The following is a 16408-nucleotide window of genomic DNA, read 5'->3' on the forward strand; positions in this document are numbered from 1 at the left end:
ACAGCATCACACTGGGAGTTCATGTTTTATAGCCTAGTATCAATCCCTGTGGAACCCCACTAGAAACACTCCCATTCAATGATGATTCCCCACTGATGACTATTTTTTGAGATCTGTCTGTTTGTCCTGAATGTTCCTTAACTGTTCCAAACTTTCACATTCATGTTTTAAGTCTTTTCTTCTTTTCTCTCACCCCATTAGAAAAAAAAATCCTCAAAACTTACCTCAAAGGAATAGTCAACATTTCTTTCATTCTTCTTGTGTGCCAATCCCTTTACTTCCACTTTTTCAACACTCACTATTAAAAGTAAAGAAATGAGAAGAATAAGAAGGAAGTCCCCAAACACCGAGAAAACTAGTTATTCTTATCTAGCACCAAAATTTGTTTTGAGAGAGTGAAGCATGGCAGTATTAAAGGTATATACAAAAATAAATTTGCCTCATTCAGTGCACAGGAGGAATGGCGATCATTGAATGGGTAGCTGTTTAATATTTCTTTCAATTTTCATCATTCAACGTGAATCCATGTGACTTAGTTACTGCACAACACCCAAACCCTGCACTGAACACAGAATTCTTTATTTGCTCATGGCCTTTCAGTGGCACTTAAAACCATAGTATCAGAGTTCTTCACAAACATTAATGAGTTTATCTTCACAACATCCCTGTGAGGAAGGAAGAGATCATCATCCCCATTTTGCAGATGGAAAACTGAGGCACAGAGATTAAGGAGAAAATTGTCAAACATGTCCACTAATATTAGGTGCCTGACTTTTTTCAGAGTGGTTAGCATTTTTATAGTACTTTATATGTTCCAAGCACAGCCCCCATTTGATTTCAGTTACAGTGGGAACACTTCAGTCTGAACACTTAAAATTTGGTGGTGTTTAGGAGGATGCTTCTTTTCGGGGCAGGTCATTCCATAACAGTCTACCATAGGGTTTCTTGTGCCTTCCTTTTAAGGATTTGGTACTAGCCACTGTTAATCACAGGTAACTGAACTAGATGGACCACTTAACTGATCCAGAATGGCAATTCCAATGTTAAGGTATTTTTAAAAAATTCAAGATTAGCAATCACATAAGAACATAAGAAAGGCCGTACCGGGTCAGACCAAAGGTCCATCTAGCCCAGTATCTGTCTACCGACAGTGGCCAATGCCAGGTGCCCCTGAGGGAGTGAACCTAACAGGCAATGATCAAATGATCTCTCTCCTGCCATCCATCTCCATCCTCTGACGAACAGAGGCTAGGGACACCATTCTTACCCATCCTGGCTAATAGCCATTTATGGACTTAGCCACCATGAATTTATCCAGTCCCCTTTTAAACATTGTTATAGTCCTAGCCTTCACAACCTCCTTCACAGCAATGAAGACTTCAAAAGGATAAACAATGTAACATATATCAGCAAGGGTAACACAGGTAAGAACCAATTTTTTAAAAAGTAAACTCTGCATATGAAAAATCAAACATCTGACTCCTTTTACAATTAACTTTAAGGGTCTTAACAGAATTTACAATGGCTTGGTTTTCATTTTTTTAATTTCATAGATGGCTTAAACAGACTGATGCTTTTTTCAGGATACATTTCCGGTCATGTTTCCTGAAATCAAAGACTGGTTATAGATGAAGGTCTTTGAGACATTTTTGTATATAGACAAGGTTAACAGAAGAATAACTAGACTGTAAAGAGGAGTGTGGAAATCTCACAGCAAAGCAACAGAGCTGAGCAATCAGGGATTAGACTAAATCACCCTTGTGGTTCCTTCTAACCCTATGATTCTATAGGGTAAAATTACAAAATGAAAAACTCCCCATTTAGAACAAATGCTTTGGAAGCCTTTCAGTGAGAAACAACCATGCACTCAGTGTAAAAGAGTATTTTATAGTACATAGGTAGAGACTATCTGCACATAGGATCAATTTACATTGTATGTAGAATAGTGGATACACAATTTAAATTGTAAGATCCACATGGCAGGGACTGTGTTGACTTTAATACAGCACCCAGCACACCATTGGCACTCAATAAATAAATGAGAGAAGCTACCAGTCAACTATTAAAAAGGCAAACCTCATAGGTGAAATTCTATGCCCTGTGGTATGCAGGAGGTCAAACTACATGATCATAATAGTCATTTGTGGTCTTAATCTATTAACTTCATTCATGAAGCTTTGTTTCCTTACAGGAACACTGAAGCATTCAAAGAAAAATACAGCTGATTAAATGTTTGTTTAAAATATGTGCTTGTCTTAAGCAATCAATAAAACACATTCCAAGTCATTGTTTGCTCACAGTTTTTAAACAAATGTATAGTATAGTAACTTAAAAAATGAAAAGAGAAATCATATAGGAGTACCTTTCTAAAACAAAAGAATCCCTAAAAGTGCTGGTAGAATGCCAGGAAAAGTAGAAGTGTGGTAAAAAAATACTCATGTGTGCATAATATAAATTAACTTCTTTAACTTTTAAAAGTTCTTTTTAAACACCCCCCACCCCAATGGTTTCAATTAAAAAAACAAACAGATATTTTCCCTCATTTAAAATAATTTATGGTCTGGATCCTGGGAGTAATGGAACACGACAACTTCCCTTGAAGTTGGCACTATTTTATGCCATAGAATTATGAGATCCCAGCAAATACATGAATGGATCTGCTGCTGTGCCAAATTTACAATGCTAAGTTTTGTGATCCAGTTACCACCACATTTTATTTCACCTGCTCTCTACCACTCAGCCAGGGGCGGCTCTAGCCATTTCGCCGCCCCAAGCATGGCGGCACGCTGCGGGGGGCGCTCTGCCGGTCGCTGGTCCCGCGGCTCCGGTGGACCTCCCACAGACGTGCCTGCGGATGCTCCACCGAAGCTGCGGGACCAGCGGACCCTCCGCAGGGACACCTGCGGGAGGTCCACCGGAGCCGTCCGCCGCCCTCCTGGCGACCGGCACAGCGCTCCCCACGGCATGCCGCCCCAAGCACGCGCTTGGCGTGCTGGGGCCTGGAGCCTCCCCTGCACTCAGCACACAAAGATTCACATACTGTAAGCCAAGAGGGCTCCATAGAGAATTAAAAAAAAAAAGTCGCAATTTTGTGTATAAATGACAACATGGAAATGGGTGGCCAGAACTATAGAAGGTGGCCAGCATGGTCAGTAAGCTGACATAGATGGGAATTGTGGGCTCAGCACCTTTCAGAATAGAGCACTCAGAATCTAGTAGTAGTTTGCAACAGTGTATTAAATTCAGTAACAAGTGAGATGAGAAACAGCACAAACTGGAAGCTCAGGAAACTCTACATCATAACTCCTTTTAACAAATTCTAAATAGTCAATCATCATCATAGCAAATCCCACAGGGACATGGCCTCCTTGCAAACCAAGTGTCACCTGGATCTATCCCTGGTGACATCATCTGATTGTATATTCAATTTTTTTGAACATTAATACTAAATAAACAGAGCTGTGATTATAAACAGAGAGACAATTGGAAACATTGATCTGTCCTAGATATCTCCCCACAGGAACCCTCTGTTTTTAAGAGGGTATCCCAGAGGCCCCACATTTTATAAATTGCTCAGTTGAACTTTCAAACTTATGACCCGATGGGTTCTGTATCATTAAATATTAAAAGGATGACAGAGAAACCTTTAGACTTAAACTATGCTCCATTTAACAAACAGCAAGAAAAACTCCGAATTTTTTTGCCACACATTAACTCACTCAGCAACCATTCCTGAGCACTGTCAAAAGCAGGAGCCATACAATCTGCACTGAAACATTGAGGCAGAATGTGAAGGGTGAGGTATTTAAACAGGGGTGTCCTTTTTTGAAGGGGGGGGAGAAGAGGAATGTACTCAATTACAGAATCTCTCCTTTTGGGAGAGGAAAGAGAAGGTGAAGGGGAGAAATACACATTGTATCACTTCTAAAAGCTGCAAATTTGATAACAGACAATTTTATGAAAAATATTACTGCAAGAATTATATAAATGCTAAATTAAGTTCTAAACTGACAAATTAACAAATGCACATCACTGACAGAAATGGTAGCTAATTATATCAACATTAGAAAAAAAGAGCATCAGTAAGTAAAGTATACCAAAAGACCCTTTTTACTCTCTCTAAAACTAAGAGATGGTACCCTAACAATGAGTGAGGGAGGATAGATTTACAAATCAGTGTTTCTTTTTGAAGAATCTCTAAAAGTACCTAAAAGAGCAAAGCTGATTCCAAAAAGGATGAAATTTAATTCATTACGTATAGCGAAATACATGTGTTGATCTGTCACATAAGGATGATCCCTTTTATTGTTATATTAGTGATGAAATGTAAATTATTAAACGTCTTGTCACTTAGACATCACCAGAAAGAGTAGGATGATTTGCTGCCAGAGGATTAACCTGCTTTCATGTAAGAAGTTACCTAATAAATAAATCACCATCTAATCAAGGTACGAAACATGGACATTACATCAACTGATCTTGCAGCCTCTATGCAAGTGCAAAGTCTGTTTCTGCTGAGAAGTACTCAAGTTGTGTAATAATTTAATATACAGCTTATACGTCCCTCTATAAAGGAATGCAGAATATGATAGCTGTTGGAAAGGTATGAAAGCGTAGTATGATCTTTTGACATGGACAGACTGAAAAACTGTCCTTATGAAGCTGCAGCAGAAGACAGAATCACAAGGGATAATCTCTCCTCATCTGGGGGCAATTATAAGGTGACTACTTAACGTTACTGTGCAGAGTTCTTTCCCAATGACTGGATTTTTCAGCGTAAAAGCACATTGTGTTATACTGTTATCAATCTACTAAATTCATGCTTATATTCTTCTAGTTGCTGACTGGTACACTTGTTACTTAGCAACTCAATTATGTACTTAGCAACGTGGAAGTGAAGAAAGACAGTTGTAAAGCAGAACACTCAAAATGTTCTTAAGAGCTCTATGCAGTGTTCTTGTAGCTGGGTCAGTCCCAAGATAATAGAGACGCAAGTTGGGTGATGTAATGTTTTTTATTGGACCAACTTCTGTTGGGAGAGAGACAAGCTTTCAAGCTACACAGAGTCTTCTTCAGCTCTTCTTAACCCAAACCCAAACATTTTACTGAAGACTTCCCTAGGTGTACGGTTACCTTGAGGGAACAATCCCTTCACTAGATCCAAAGACCACCAAGGTGACAGACTTTTGTTTTGTGAGTTAATTTAATAGAATTTATCAGATTTACTCAATTTTCATATTCTTCCAGTCTTTTTGAGTTTACATATCCCAAATTAAATATTAGGAATAGGATCACATATGGTAAGTTCTTCCTCAATGCTCCTAACCTGCCTACTGGACCAGCTCTGTCAGGCTTGTACTATCTCCTTCCATTTTCTTCTGATGTAGAGGGGTAGGACCAAGCTGTGTGGTTTACCCTTGAATCGGAACAGTTTTTAGAAAAGGCAAAAGTATGGAGAAGGGAGAGGAGAAAGTCCTACAAGGATTCCTGACAGGCCTTTGCTTTTTCATCCACTTATGCAATTTAAGATAGTGGCCAAGCCGGGGTCCACTGTAACAGCTGCCCCTGGAACCTCTCGGTAGCTGCTACCAGTATGTCAGCTTATCTCTTGTCTTCTGCACTTCCTCTTGTTGGCCTGTTTTCCACTCTCTTAGGTCTGCTCTGCAGATGGGAAACAGAAGTTTTACATGGCTCCTCACATGTAGTTGTTGCCACAGAGGATCCTTTTTCCTTCATGAAGCACAGGCGTTCTTGGGGGACTAAGAAAGGGAGAAAGAACTATCTATCCTAAAAAGCTTAGTAGATAAAATGTCAAATGATGGTGGGATCCAAATCAGTCTCACAATGGGGCATATTGTCTTTCTGTAGATGCCCACCATAAGGCAGCAAAGAGCTGCTCTGTTGAGAGCTCCCTCTGAGACAATAATGAAACTGGAGCTGTGAAGAAAAGGAGCTATAGCCAGAAAAGAAGCAGCAAAACACCTCGTCTTCTGATTGTCTTCACTACCTACCTTAGAAGAGCAGCAGCACATTGTAGCTGGAAACTGGTGTTCTCCTGGTGCAGCGAAAATAACTTCCCAGTCAACAGCAGTGATGTCCATAGAATGCTAATAGTGGAACGCTCAGGAGAGCTGTCATTTTTCCTTGCTACTTGGAAATTAAAGACTTTCTTCCAGTTAATAGAATGGGTTTAGCACTGGGCTCAATACACATGGTTATTTGGTGACAATGTGATCCTAGTTTAATTTAAAATAATGCTCAGAAACCTACAGGCTGCATTATCCCACAGGAAGGAATTACACAGCTTTAAAAAAATGTTAATTTATTTTTTGGCAGCATATGGAAAACTCAATATTCATGGGCTGTGTCCCCTGCCTCCATTCAAATGGCTACTATTCAGCATAATCCTGTCTATTTCCTCAGTTTGGTTCATTTAATTTGAAGACTCTGAGTAACCCTTTCATGTTTCTCCAAAACAGGATCTAGATTAAAAATAACCCAAACCTTTGTCCATATATTTTAGCTCTTACAAGCTAAAATCTAAACAATGTATGAATTTAATGAACAGAGAATAGTGCTGTCAGCATTTTTGCTAGCCACAAAAGGCCACAATGTTTACCTACATAATCATTCCAGGATTTTATTATATTTAAGGGGCTATGGAAAAACATCTCACTGTCTGCACTGAACGTGGGAGATGACTCATATCTGGAGAGGAAAATCTAAAACCCAGATGAATATCATTCAGCTGTTTTCAGAAAAAAAAACATATGTTCAAACACTAGAACCTAAATAATTGAAGTTTTTCTTACCAAATATTTTGGGCTATCAGCATTAAGTTTTGTGTTACCACCATAAAACTACATAGCTTACTCACTTTACAGACAGCTGCCACAGGTTTGCTTGTTTTTTTTTTGTTTTTTTTTTTAAAGTTAAAACATTTGTACTGAATAATTTATTCAAAAGGAGCTGCTGTAATAGACGTATTGTAGATCAGCTCCTGGCACTCTTAGGAAGTGTGAGAACAGTCACATGCTAAACTAGACAGGTGCTATTCCTTTAAAAGTATACTTCTCATGGACCCAGAGCTAAAGCTATAATGTGGTAGGCAGAAAAGAAGGGAGAAGGGGAAACCTCCGGACAACAAAACTGAACTGTGTAGCAAGGACAAGAAAGGCTTCAAGAGTCCTCTCTTATTAGTTACAGATACTGCAGCTACAGAGGAAACATTTATTTTTACTTTATTAAGAATACTCTTCAAAAGTTGGTTTAAGGAAAAATATCCTCTATAAAAGCACAAAATACCTGGACAGTAATCTTGCATGCCCCTCTTTTTTACAGGGTGTGTGTGTGGCAGGGAGTACACTATTCAGACTCTTTAGGCACACAGTTGCATGTGTAGGCAGGCAGGCACCAAGCCTGCAAAGATGTGAAAGTGTGGCCATGAACTGTGAAGTATTTCCCTACTGCCTTATACTGCACAGTGTATAAAGTTAAGCATGTGCAGGATTGCGGTCACAATCTGAACATATGATTACCATATTTGTGTACACAAACTGGGTAACTGTACACCTAACTGCATCTAATTAACTATTTGTACACAAATGTGGGAATATATGTAAATTACGCATGCAACTGGATGCCTGATTTGCCTAAAAATCAGGCCCAATGTTTGGTCTTAGTTTTCAAGTTAGAAGACAAATAGTAATTGTCTCTAATCAGAGTAAAATTCTGATTTTCAGAAGTGTGCTCATGAAATTACTGTGACTGTATGCATAAATGCTCAGTTGCAAACAGTTTCAGTACCTGAATATTTTTGCACAGGCTTTTCATGTCTAATCACGCATTCCAAACCAGTGAAAAATATCTTTTAGCGTAATCTACAAGAGAGCAGATATGTAAAAACTTTGTTTGTAAATTAAATATATAACTTTTTGGAAAAGTAATGTGCCCACACTCCAAACTACACTTTACTTTCAGTCTGGTTCTAACTGACCAAGGGATTGTTTTATTTAATGTCCTTACTCGGTCTGCCTCTGAACATTAGGAGATCTAGGCTTTTTTGTTTGTTTGTTTGTTTTTTAAAGGGACAGATCTATCCTACAGAGAGAATGCTCCTTGGCAAGAATCTTTAATTCAGCAAGAAACAAAACGTAACTAGTTGACTATAAATCCTAGTTCAAAAAGTTTTATAACTTGGTGTATAAAACAAATCTCAAAGAGAGCCATTTTCTATGGAAAAATATGTACGAGCTTAGCTGTACTAGGACTTAGCCTCTCTCTGTGCCCACAACACACACAAATTGTACTAAAACGAAGGCCATGCTAAAATCCCACCACCTCCCAAAGAGGAAAAACCTACTGCAACTGAAGATGCCAAATTTCTAGATACACCTAAAACAGATATGTGCTGTCAGCTGAATAAAGGCATCTGAATAAAGACACACCCCATCCTGACACATTTTGGAAGGAACCCATCCACAGAAGAGCACTGTAAACCAAATTTACGTTCCCCGTGCAACTGGGAGTCTTGTTTTGAGCCCTGATATTCTCCTGGGTTGTAAGAAATAGCCTCAATTCAGAAGGCCAGATTCTTACACCGTTAGCCACGATGACTAGAGTGGTCCCACTTAAAAACAGTGAAACAACTGGTAAAATAAGAGTGCTATTCCACCCACATACAGGGATTAGAATCTGGCCCAACATAATCAAACTATATCAGCTCTATGAGAATGGAATTATTAGTAGAAAGTCCTATTTTAAAGCACCCAAAAATATTATTTTAAATAACTTATGTTGCCTGATAGTCGTAATTTACATTAAAAGTTTCTCCTCTGATCCAAAACCATGATTAAGTCAATAAACGCCCCAGGTTCTACATTCATTCAGATAAATGGGGAACTAGCATATAAGGTTAATTTTGTTTTCCATACAAAATTATTCGAGTTCCATTATCTGAAACAAAAACAGGAATGTGTCCAATCAGGTCTGAAAAGGGTGTGCAGATTGAAGTTCTAAGATTAGAACTTGACTGAATCCACCAGATCGGGATCTGATTATTTTATTTATATTTTTATTTACAACATGTTCAAAACATGAATGTGGTCTGCAGTACATAGCCATGTTAGCGTACAAGAGGCCACGTCAGTGAGATTACAATGCAGCAGCTGCTGGGACAGCATGCCTTGGCTTGTAGTGCTATCTGGTGATAAAAGACCAAAGTATTAAGAGCAGATGGCAGCCTGTTCAAATCTTTACTGAATGATTTCTGCAGCTCTGAATAAGTTAAAATTGTATAGTTCTGAAACAAAATGGAGCAAGAGCAGGTATTTCAAACTCACCAACAAAAAAATTATTCAAGCTAATCTTTTCAAGTTAAACACCAGATTTGTGGGACCAACCTACAAGAGGCAAAAACTCCAAGTTTTTGTTCATATCAAAACATTGTTCATATTATTTATTATTGATCACGTTTATTACGGTAGTCCCTAAGGGCCAGTTAAGATTGGGGCTCCATTATGCAACGCACTGCACAAACACAGTAGTAGATAGTCCCTGCCCCAAAGGGGTTACAATCTCAATAGACAAGACAGACAACTGTGGGAATGGGTATAACACACAAGCAGAATGAATGTGATGGCAACAAATATGTTAGTGCCACAATTTTTGGGGCGTGGAGGGGCAGGGGACTAGTTAGAAGGGGATATGCTAAAAGACAAATGGAAGGGAAGGGAGATGAGGGGGTCCTGGCAAGGGAGAAGAGAGTCAGGTGTAAAATGAAGCCCAAGCAAAGAGTGTCTGAGGGACGTAGAGGGAGAAGGTTGGAACAAAACAGCCCATCAGTACAGGGTGGAGGAAGTCCAGACAAAACTAGGAAGTTTTTGGAATGTTTAGAGTCCCTGCTTTGGCTGCTCCTGTTCCTACTGGCTGGAGTCTCTGCAGATTTATCAAGACCATATGGTGGGGTAGAGGAAAGGGAAGGCATCACATAGGTCCTAGTGCCTCTGTTGCTGATGGATGTGGTTTTTGATCAGAACACCCGCTTGAAAAGGGACCCTGGTGGCTCCGGTCAGCACTACTGACCAGGCTGTTAAAAGTCTGGTTGGCAGCGCAGCAGGGCTAAGTCAGACTCCCTGCCTGCCTTGGCTCTACACAACTCCCGGAAACAGCAGCATGTCCCCCCTCCAGCTCCTAGGCATAGGGGCAGCCAGGGGACTCCGTGCACTGCCCCCACCCCAGCTCCCATTGGCCAGGAACCATGGCCAATGGGAGCTGCGGGGACGCTGCCTGCAGACAGGGAGGTGCACAGACCCACCTGGCCACATGCCGCGGCTTCGAGGAGCTGCCTGAGGTAAGCGCCGCCTGGAGCCTGAACCTCCTCCTGCGACCCAACCCCCTGCTCCAGCCCAAACCCCTCAATCTCAGCCCAGAGCCCTCTCCTGCACCCCAAACCCCTCATCCCCAGCCCCACCCCAGAGCCCGCACCCTCAGCCAGAGCCCTCACCTCCTCCCACACCCCAACCCTCTGAGCCAGCTTCGTGAAAATGAGGGAGGGTGGGGAGAGTGAGTGAAAGGGAGGGGGGATAGAGTGAGTGAAAGGGAGGGGGGATAGAGTGAGCAGGGGCAGGGCATTGGAGAAGGGGTGTGGCCTCATATGATGGGCGTGGCAGGGGGTGGGGCAAGGGTGTTTGGTTTTGTATGAGTAGAGAGTTGGCAATCCTCCTGATGGAGCATCTCCTCCACAGGTCTGGGTCTGAGGGATGTTGGGGAGACGAGGGGCTCTGGCTAGACCTCCTTGAACCCCCTTCTTCCCCAGTGCAGGAGTACCTGCTTTGGCTGCTTCTGCTCCTATCAGCTAGAGTTTCTGGATTTGTCAACTTAAATTTTAAATCCTTAATTTTCAGTATTGCATGTGCATAAGTGCACATTTTTCTAAAACTTTAGGCCCCAACATTCTGATTTATGCTAATTTGTAAAAAAAAACAAAAAACACAATCCTGTGTTCAATAAAGCATGACTGCACACTGGTTCCCAGTAGGGATACAGCAATAATTCAACTTTATTTCACCTGCTAATACTCAGCATTTGTAGGTCACCTTTTCAGTGCATTGTAGAACCATTAGATAATTAATCTTCTCAACATCTCTGTGATCCTGATATTGGAAAAAAAAAAAAAAGAAAAAAAAAAAAGAGAGAGATAAAGCCTATGGGGAAAACTGAGGTAGCGATTTGAACTGTATTGGTCAAAGTCACTGGGAATCCCTGGGAACTGGGATTAAAGTCCCAAGAGGTTGTTCTCTAACCACGGTGTCAAGTATCAGAGGGGTAGCCGTGTTAGTCTGGATCTGTAAAAGCAACAAAGAATCCTGTGCAGCATGAGGAATACCCACTTCTTCAGATGCAAGTCTTGCATCTGAAGAAGTGGGTATTCACCCACGAAAGCTCATGCTGCAGAACGTCTGTTAGTCTATAAGGTGCCACAGGATTCTTTGTTGCTTTCTCTAACCACGAGACTATGCTGTGCCTTGAAGATAAGTGATGGATACAATCACATTTTAAATTCAAACCCTCTGCCCCCACCATGCCTTGCTAGCAGATACCAATAGGAAGACCTCTACAAATTCTTTAATATCTGCCTATTGAATGCCATTCTTTTGATTGAAGACAATAGGCTTTATTTATTTTAAACTCCCTCCACACACCAATTAATAACTAGATCATATCACACCTGCTTTTATAACAAAATTGAATTGTTTCCACTCTTATACCCATCTTCATGTGATGGTCTATAGGAAATTATTTCCCAAACACTTCATAAGCATTAGTCGCCAATCCTATCGCCATTTAAACTATACAAATTGAATAATTCATCTACGGAGGCAGAAAACACAACAAAGGAATAATCCTTCTAGGGCATCGTTGTGCTTTATGCCACTTCCTTTCAGCTGTGTATATTAATGATGTAATTTCAGCAGGGTTATCCCTTCCAGTTCTGTTAAAAATAGCATGTGCATGATACACTGATGAAATTGATCCACTCTAGGCGGTGAGGTAATGCAATAAATCCATTGCTCTTTAACAGAGGCATAAAGAGCGAGTTAGAAAGGAAAATGAAGCATTGACTTTTCCGCTTAGCTCCATTTTTTAATTGGGAAAAAAGTCCTGTAAAATCATTTTTACTCTAATCCAGGGGTTCTCAAAAGGTGGGTCGGGACCCCAAAGTGGGTCACAACCCCATTTTAATGGGGTCACCAAGGCTGGTGTTGGCCCTGGGCCCCAGCAAGTCTGAAGCCGAAGCCCAAGCCCAGGGCTAAGGCTACATGCCCCCCGCCCAAGGCAGAAGCCCTTGGGCTTCAGCTTTACCCACCTTCCCCTCATCTAGGGCAGCAGGGCTTGGGCGAGCTTGGTCTTCAGGTCCCCCCCCCCGGGGTAGTGTAGTAATTTCTGTTGTCAGAAGGGGGTCACAGTGCCATGAAGTTTGAGAACCGCTGCTCTAGCCATATGCACTGTTAAACATAATTACATATTGAAAGATTTTCCAGCTAAGAGTTACCAACAGAGGGTGGCGTTTGGGTACCTCAACGATTATTTTTTCCTGCTTTCAAAAACATTTGGGTTTCTTGTAAGTTTAACCTTAACTCTGAACTTTCCGCTTTAAGTAGTTGGTATTTATGTACTACGCAACATTAATATAAGAATTTATTTTATACCCTTAAACTAATGAGATGTACAGTCAACCTTAACTTCAAAGGGCTTTTTTGTGTATGTCAGAGATGTGAGGCATTATCTCCATTATACATAGGAGAAAACTGAAAACAGAGAAGTGACTGACTAAGGTCATATTCAGGAAGTTCCTTCACACATCGAGGACTAAAACTCAGTAGACTGCCAGACTTGTGCCTAAACCACAAGACCATCTTTCCTTCTTTTATAATGGCTCCTTTAAAGAACAGCATTTACACTGGAGAAACTTCCAAAAATAAATTACATTTTTACATCCCATTGTCTTTCATGCATTATTTCCTATGCCACATTTATAAATCAAAAGATACAGAAAAACATGTTACATTTGCACTTCAATCACTTGCAAATCTGAAAACGTTCCATGATTTTTGATCTTGTGCATTGAGATATCTGATATGCAAATCCCAGGAATGGCATCAGCTGGACCTTAGATTGCAACAGGACATTTTTAAAAAGTGAAAGCTTCCTTCTTTAAAAGCATTTGTCCTTCAATTGAATTTACAAGCTACCATTTGCAAGAGGTCTGACATTAGTGGAAGTTTGATTATACTGGTTGTTTCTTTCTCACAGTCCACCTGTACCTTATGCCAAATACAGAATGTGTGAAATCATGACCACTTCCATGGCAATAAACTGTTGTCCAACACAAGAGAAATTCACTTTAGAATTTAAAAGAAGGGGAGCAGAGTAGAGAAATATTTGCAGTAATAGCAGGGGAAGCAGAGAAAATTGGTGGCAAAGTAGACAGCTTTTTAGGAAGTGTTCTTATCTTTCCCCACCTCCTCATTTTTAAACCAGGCCAACATTGTCATGTCAGTGTTCATTACTGGAAATATTACATCCCCTCCTGATGCTTATTTCACTATTTGAATCCATAATATACGGTTTGTGATTTCCAGTGGTGCCAAGTCTTGCAATTTTATCTCAAGTCTCATGATATTTGGTATTTTTCTTACACTCTCAGCTTCTGGCTTTCTATGATGATGTGAGAATATCAGCTTTCATTTAAAAGAAAAGTTTCTAGTCCTCATGTTTAGAGACAAAAATTTCAAAATGTGAACCCTAAATAGGACACCAAAGATAGATAAAAGCTTTTGGCTCTTTTTTTTAAAATCTGATTTTTCCAAGGCCTGACTCATGAATTTTTAATGCTTGGAGGTGACAATACTGGCTATCACAATGAAAATCCCTCTGACCTCAGGCAACACTCCCAATTTCTATTTACTTGACTGTAAACAAAAAAGTATTTCTAAAACCAAATTATGTGTTGTGACTGATGGTCTGGACTTCTTGTCTCTAATTCATAACAATGGAAAATGAGAGGGATGGGGGGTGGGTGGAGGGAATGTTTGGCTTCGAGGAAAATCCTATCTGCTTTTTGAAAGAACAATATAGACAATGGCTGGGACAGAGACATGCAGGCTGGTCTGCGAAGTATGGTCTCCAACCTTGGCCATTAAACCTTTGAAAGATGGTGATTAATCATTTTTAAGGGTTTTTGTACCCTCAGTGCACCATCTCTTAGAGAAAGCAATGAGTTAAACCTTATAGTGTACATAAGTGTCTGTGTAGGTAACTCGAGAAAACTGGGGAAAAAGGTTCAGCCACTCTCGATCAAAGGAGCCACACCTGGACCTGCAAGCTGACACAGGTGCAGGAGCTTCATAAGAGACAACTCTGGGTAGTGTTAGCATTTCATTGTTGTCTAGATAGTTACTCTCTTGCTGTGTCCAAATGGTTGGGAGGAGGAAATTGCATTCAAGGGATGTAAGCTACTGCTTTCTCTTGTTTTTCCTCTGTAGCTAGGCTGAAAATGCCTCATCTGATTCATTTCAGAGTAGCAGCCGTGTTAGTCTGTATCCGCAAAAAAAACAGGAGTACTTGTGGCACCTTAAAGACTAACAAATGTATTTAAGCATGAGCTTTCGTGAGCTACAGCTCACTTCTTCGGATGCATAGAATGGAACATCATCTGATTCAGTTTATGAGAAGTGTAAATCTAGACAAGCTAAACAGTTTCTTTTGTTTTAATTCAGTTTTCTCCATTTTTAATAAATCCTGTATTTGTTAAGACTACTGTTGTATGGGTCACGTCATGCAGACTTCCCAGGAAAAGAACTTAATAAATTCTAAGGACATGTACTGAAGGGTAAAAAGCTTCTGGATTCTTGATCCCACCCCGCACAGTTTCAGTCAAGGGTCAGGACAAAAGAAAGTAACACATCTCACAGGGACAAGATACTATCAGGCAGAAGTAGGCAGACAACCAGAGGCAAAGCCAAAGGTGATGGGAGTTGGCAGTAATGTTGTTAACACATGAGTCCTGTATGACACTTTTCGATTTTATACCAAATTTGTCTCATAGATTTTATTGTTATAAAAATGGGTAGGAAAAGACATGGTTATATACAGTAGTCTTCATCACATGTAAATTTAGGTATCAGTGCAAGTTCCACTCAGTTTTGTGGACATAATCAATTTGAAAAACCACTGTCCATTTTACCCCTCTTTATTAAGTTAGAAGTAATATAGTGACCAATGCCATGACTCTGCCTATAGCAATCACTGCATTAAACTTGTCTAAAAATTCAAGAAAACTAAAGACAGAATGAAGATTCTGGCTGATGACAGTAATTTTGAATTAAAACTGACTTTTCTTAAGTGCTTTGCAACATAATCAGAAACTCATGTCACTGCTTCCAATAGCTGTGGCTGGAATGGCTGTTGATTTATATGACTGAGCAACTCTATATATTATTCTGTAACTGATACTTCCAAGATTTCATAGCCAGAGGCTGGTTGACAGTCTGTGATATAACAGAGTGAAAGAATAACTTTAGGGAGGAATATGCTTGCATACTTTGTCTTGCCACTTGTGTTTTTGAATAGCTGAGAAAAAGGCAAGAAGTGTAGTATTAAGGGTTCGTGTATGATAGTATAGTTTGCCATATCTGTCACAATCATTAAGACTTGCATGTGTTATTGTGCAATGGACATATGTTTGGTGAGGTATTTTGTCCAGGCCTATTGAAATTTGCCTATGACAGACACACAATACTACTGAAGTTTTCATTACTCATGTTGAGCCTGATTTTGATTATAATGTTTGAGCCCTGAAATTGTTGAGGGTACAGAGGACTTGAAGGTGCTCAGCAATTTTCAGGATCAAGCCTTCCATCCACACTAACCTTTTTTATTCACCCTGCTTTCTACCAAATACTCAATGATTAAAAACAAAACAAAACAAAAAAACGGATTTTTTGATAAAATGCTTTTTGAGAAAAAAGACCTATCTAAAGATAGTTTTAATTAAGATACATTATAGCTCAAAGATATCTCATCATGGAATAGGGATTATAAATTCTAATTCTAGAGAATGAGACAATATATTCATGTAATATTTAAGAAAAGTTTTGTAAATGAGTTCCAATAGTTCATGGATTAGGGACCCAATATTATGGGGTTCCAGGGGCTTCTGTACAGATTATTTAGGTTAATCTTTCTATCTACCCAATGGGACTCCGTGCTCAGTCTAGAACAGTGCTTCTCAAGGTCGGGCCACTGCTTGTTCAGGGAAAGCCCCTGGCAGTCTGGGCCGGTTTGTTTACCTGCTGCATCTGCAGGTTCGGCTGATCACGGCTCCCACTGGCCACAGTTCGCCGTT

General features: G+C 40.1%; 1 protein-coding gene across 2 annotated transcripts in view; it reads right to left on the reverse strand.

Annotated features, from left to right (window-relative positions):
• The window catches only part of ZCCHC14 (zinc finger CCHC-type containing 14), an 81021-nt gene that overhangs the window by 27187 nt on the left and 37426 nt on the right, over positions 1–16408 (reverse strand). For both annotated transcript variants that reach the window (XM_039502645.1, XM_039502646.1), the window contains exon 3: positions 225–298. In XM_039502645.1, coding sequence (XP_039358579.1) covers positions 225–298 — 74 coding nt within the window. The remainder of the gene's footprint in view (positions 1–224; positions 299–16408) is intronic.

The sequence above is a fragment of the Mauremys reevesii genome, linkage group 16 (genome assembly GCF_016161935.1).
Source record: "Mauremys reevesii isolate NIE-2019 linkage group 16, ASM1616193v1, whole genome shotgun sequence".
In the NCBI taxonomy this organism is placed as follows: domain Eukaryota; kingdom Metazoa; phylum Chordata; order Testudines; family Geoemydidae; genus Mauremys; species Mauremys reevesii.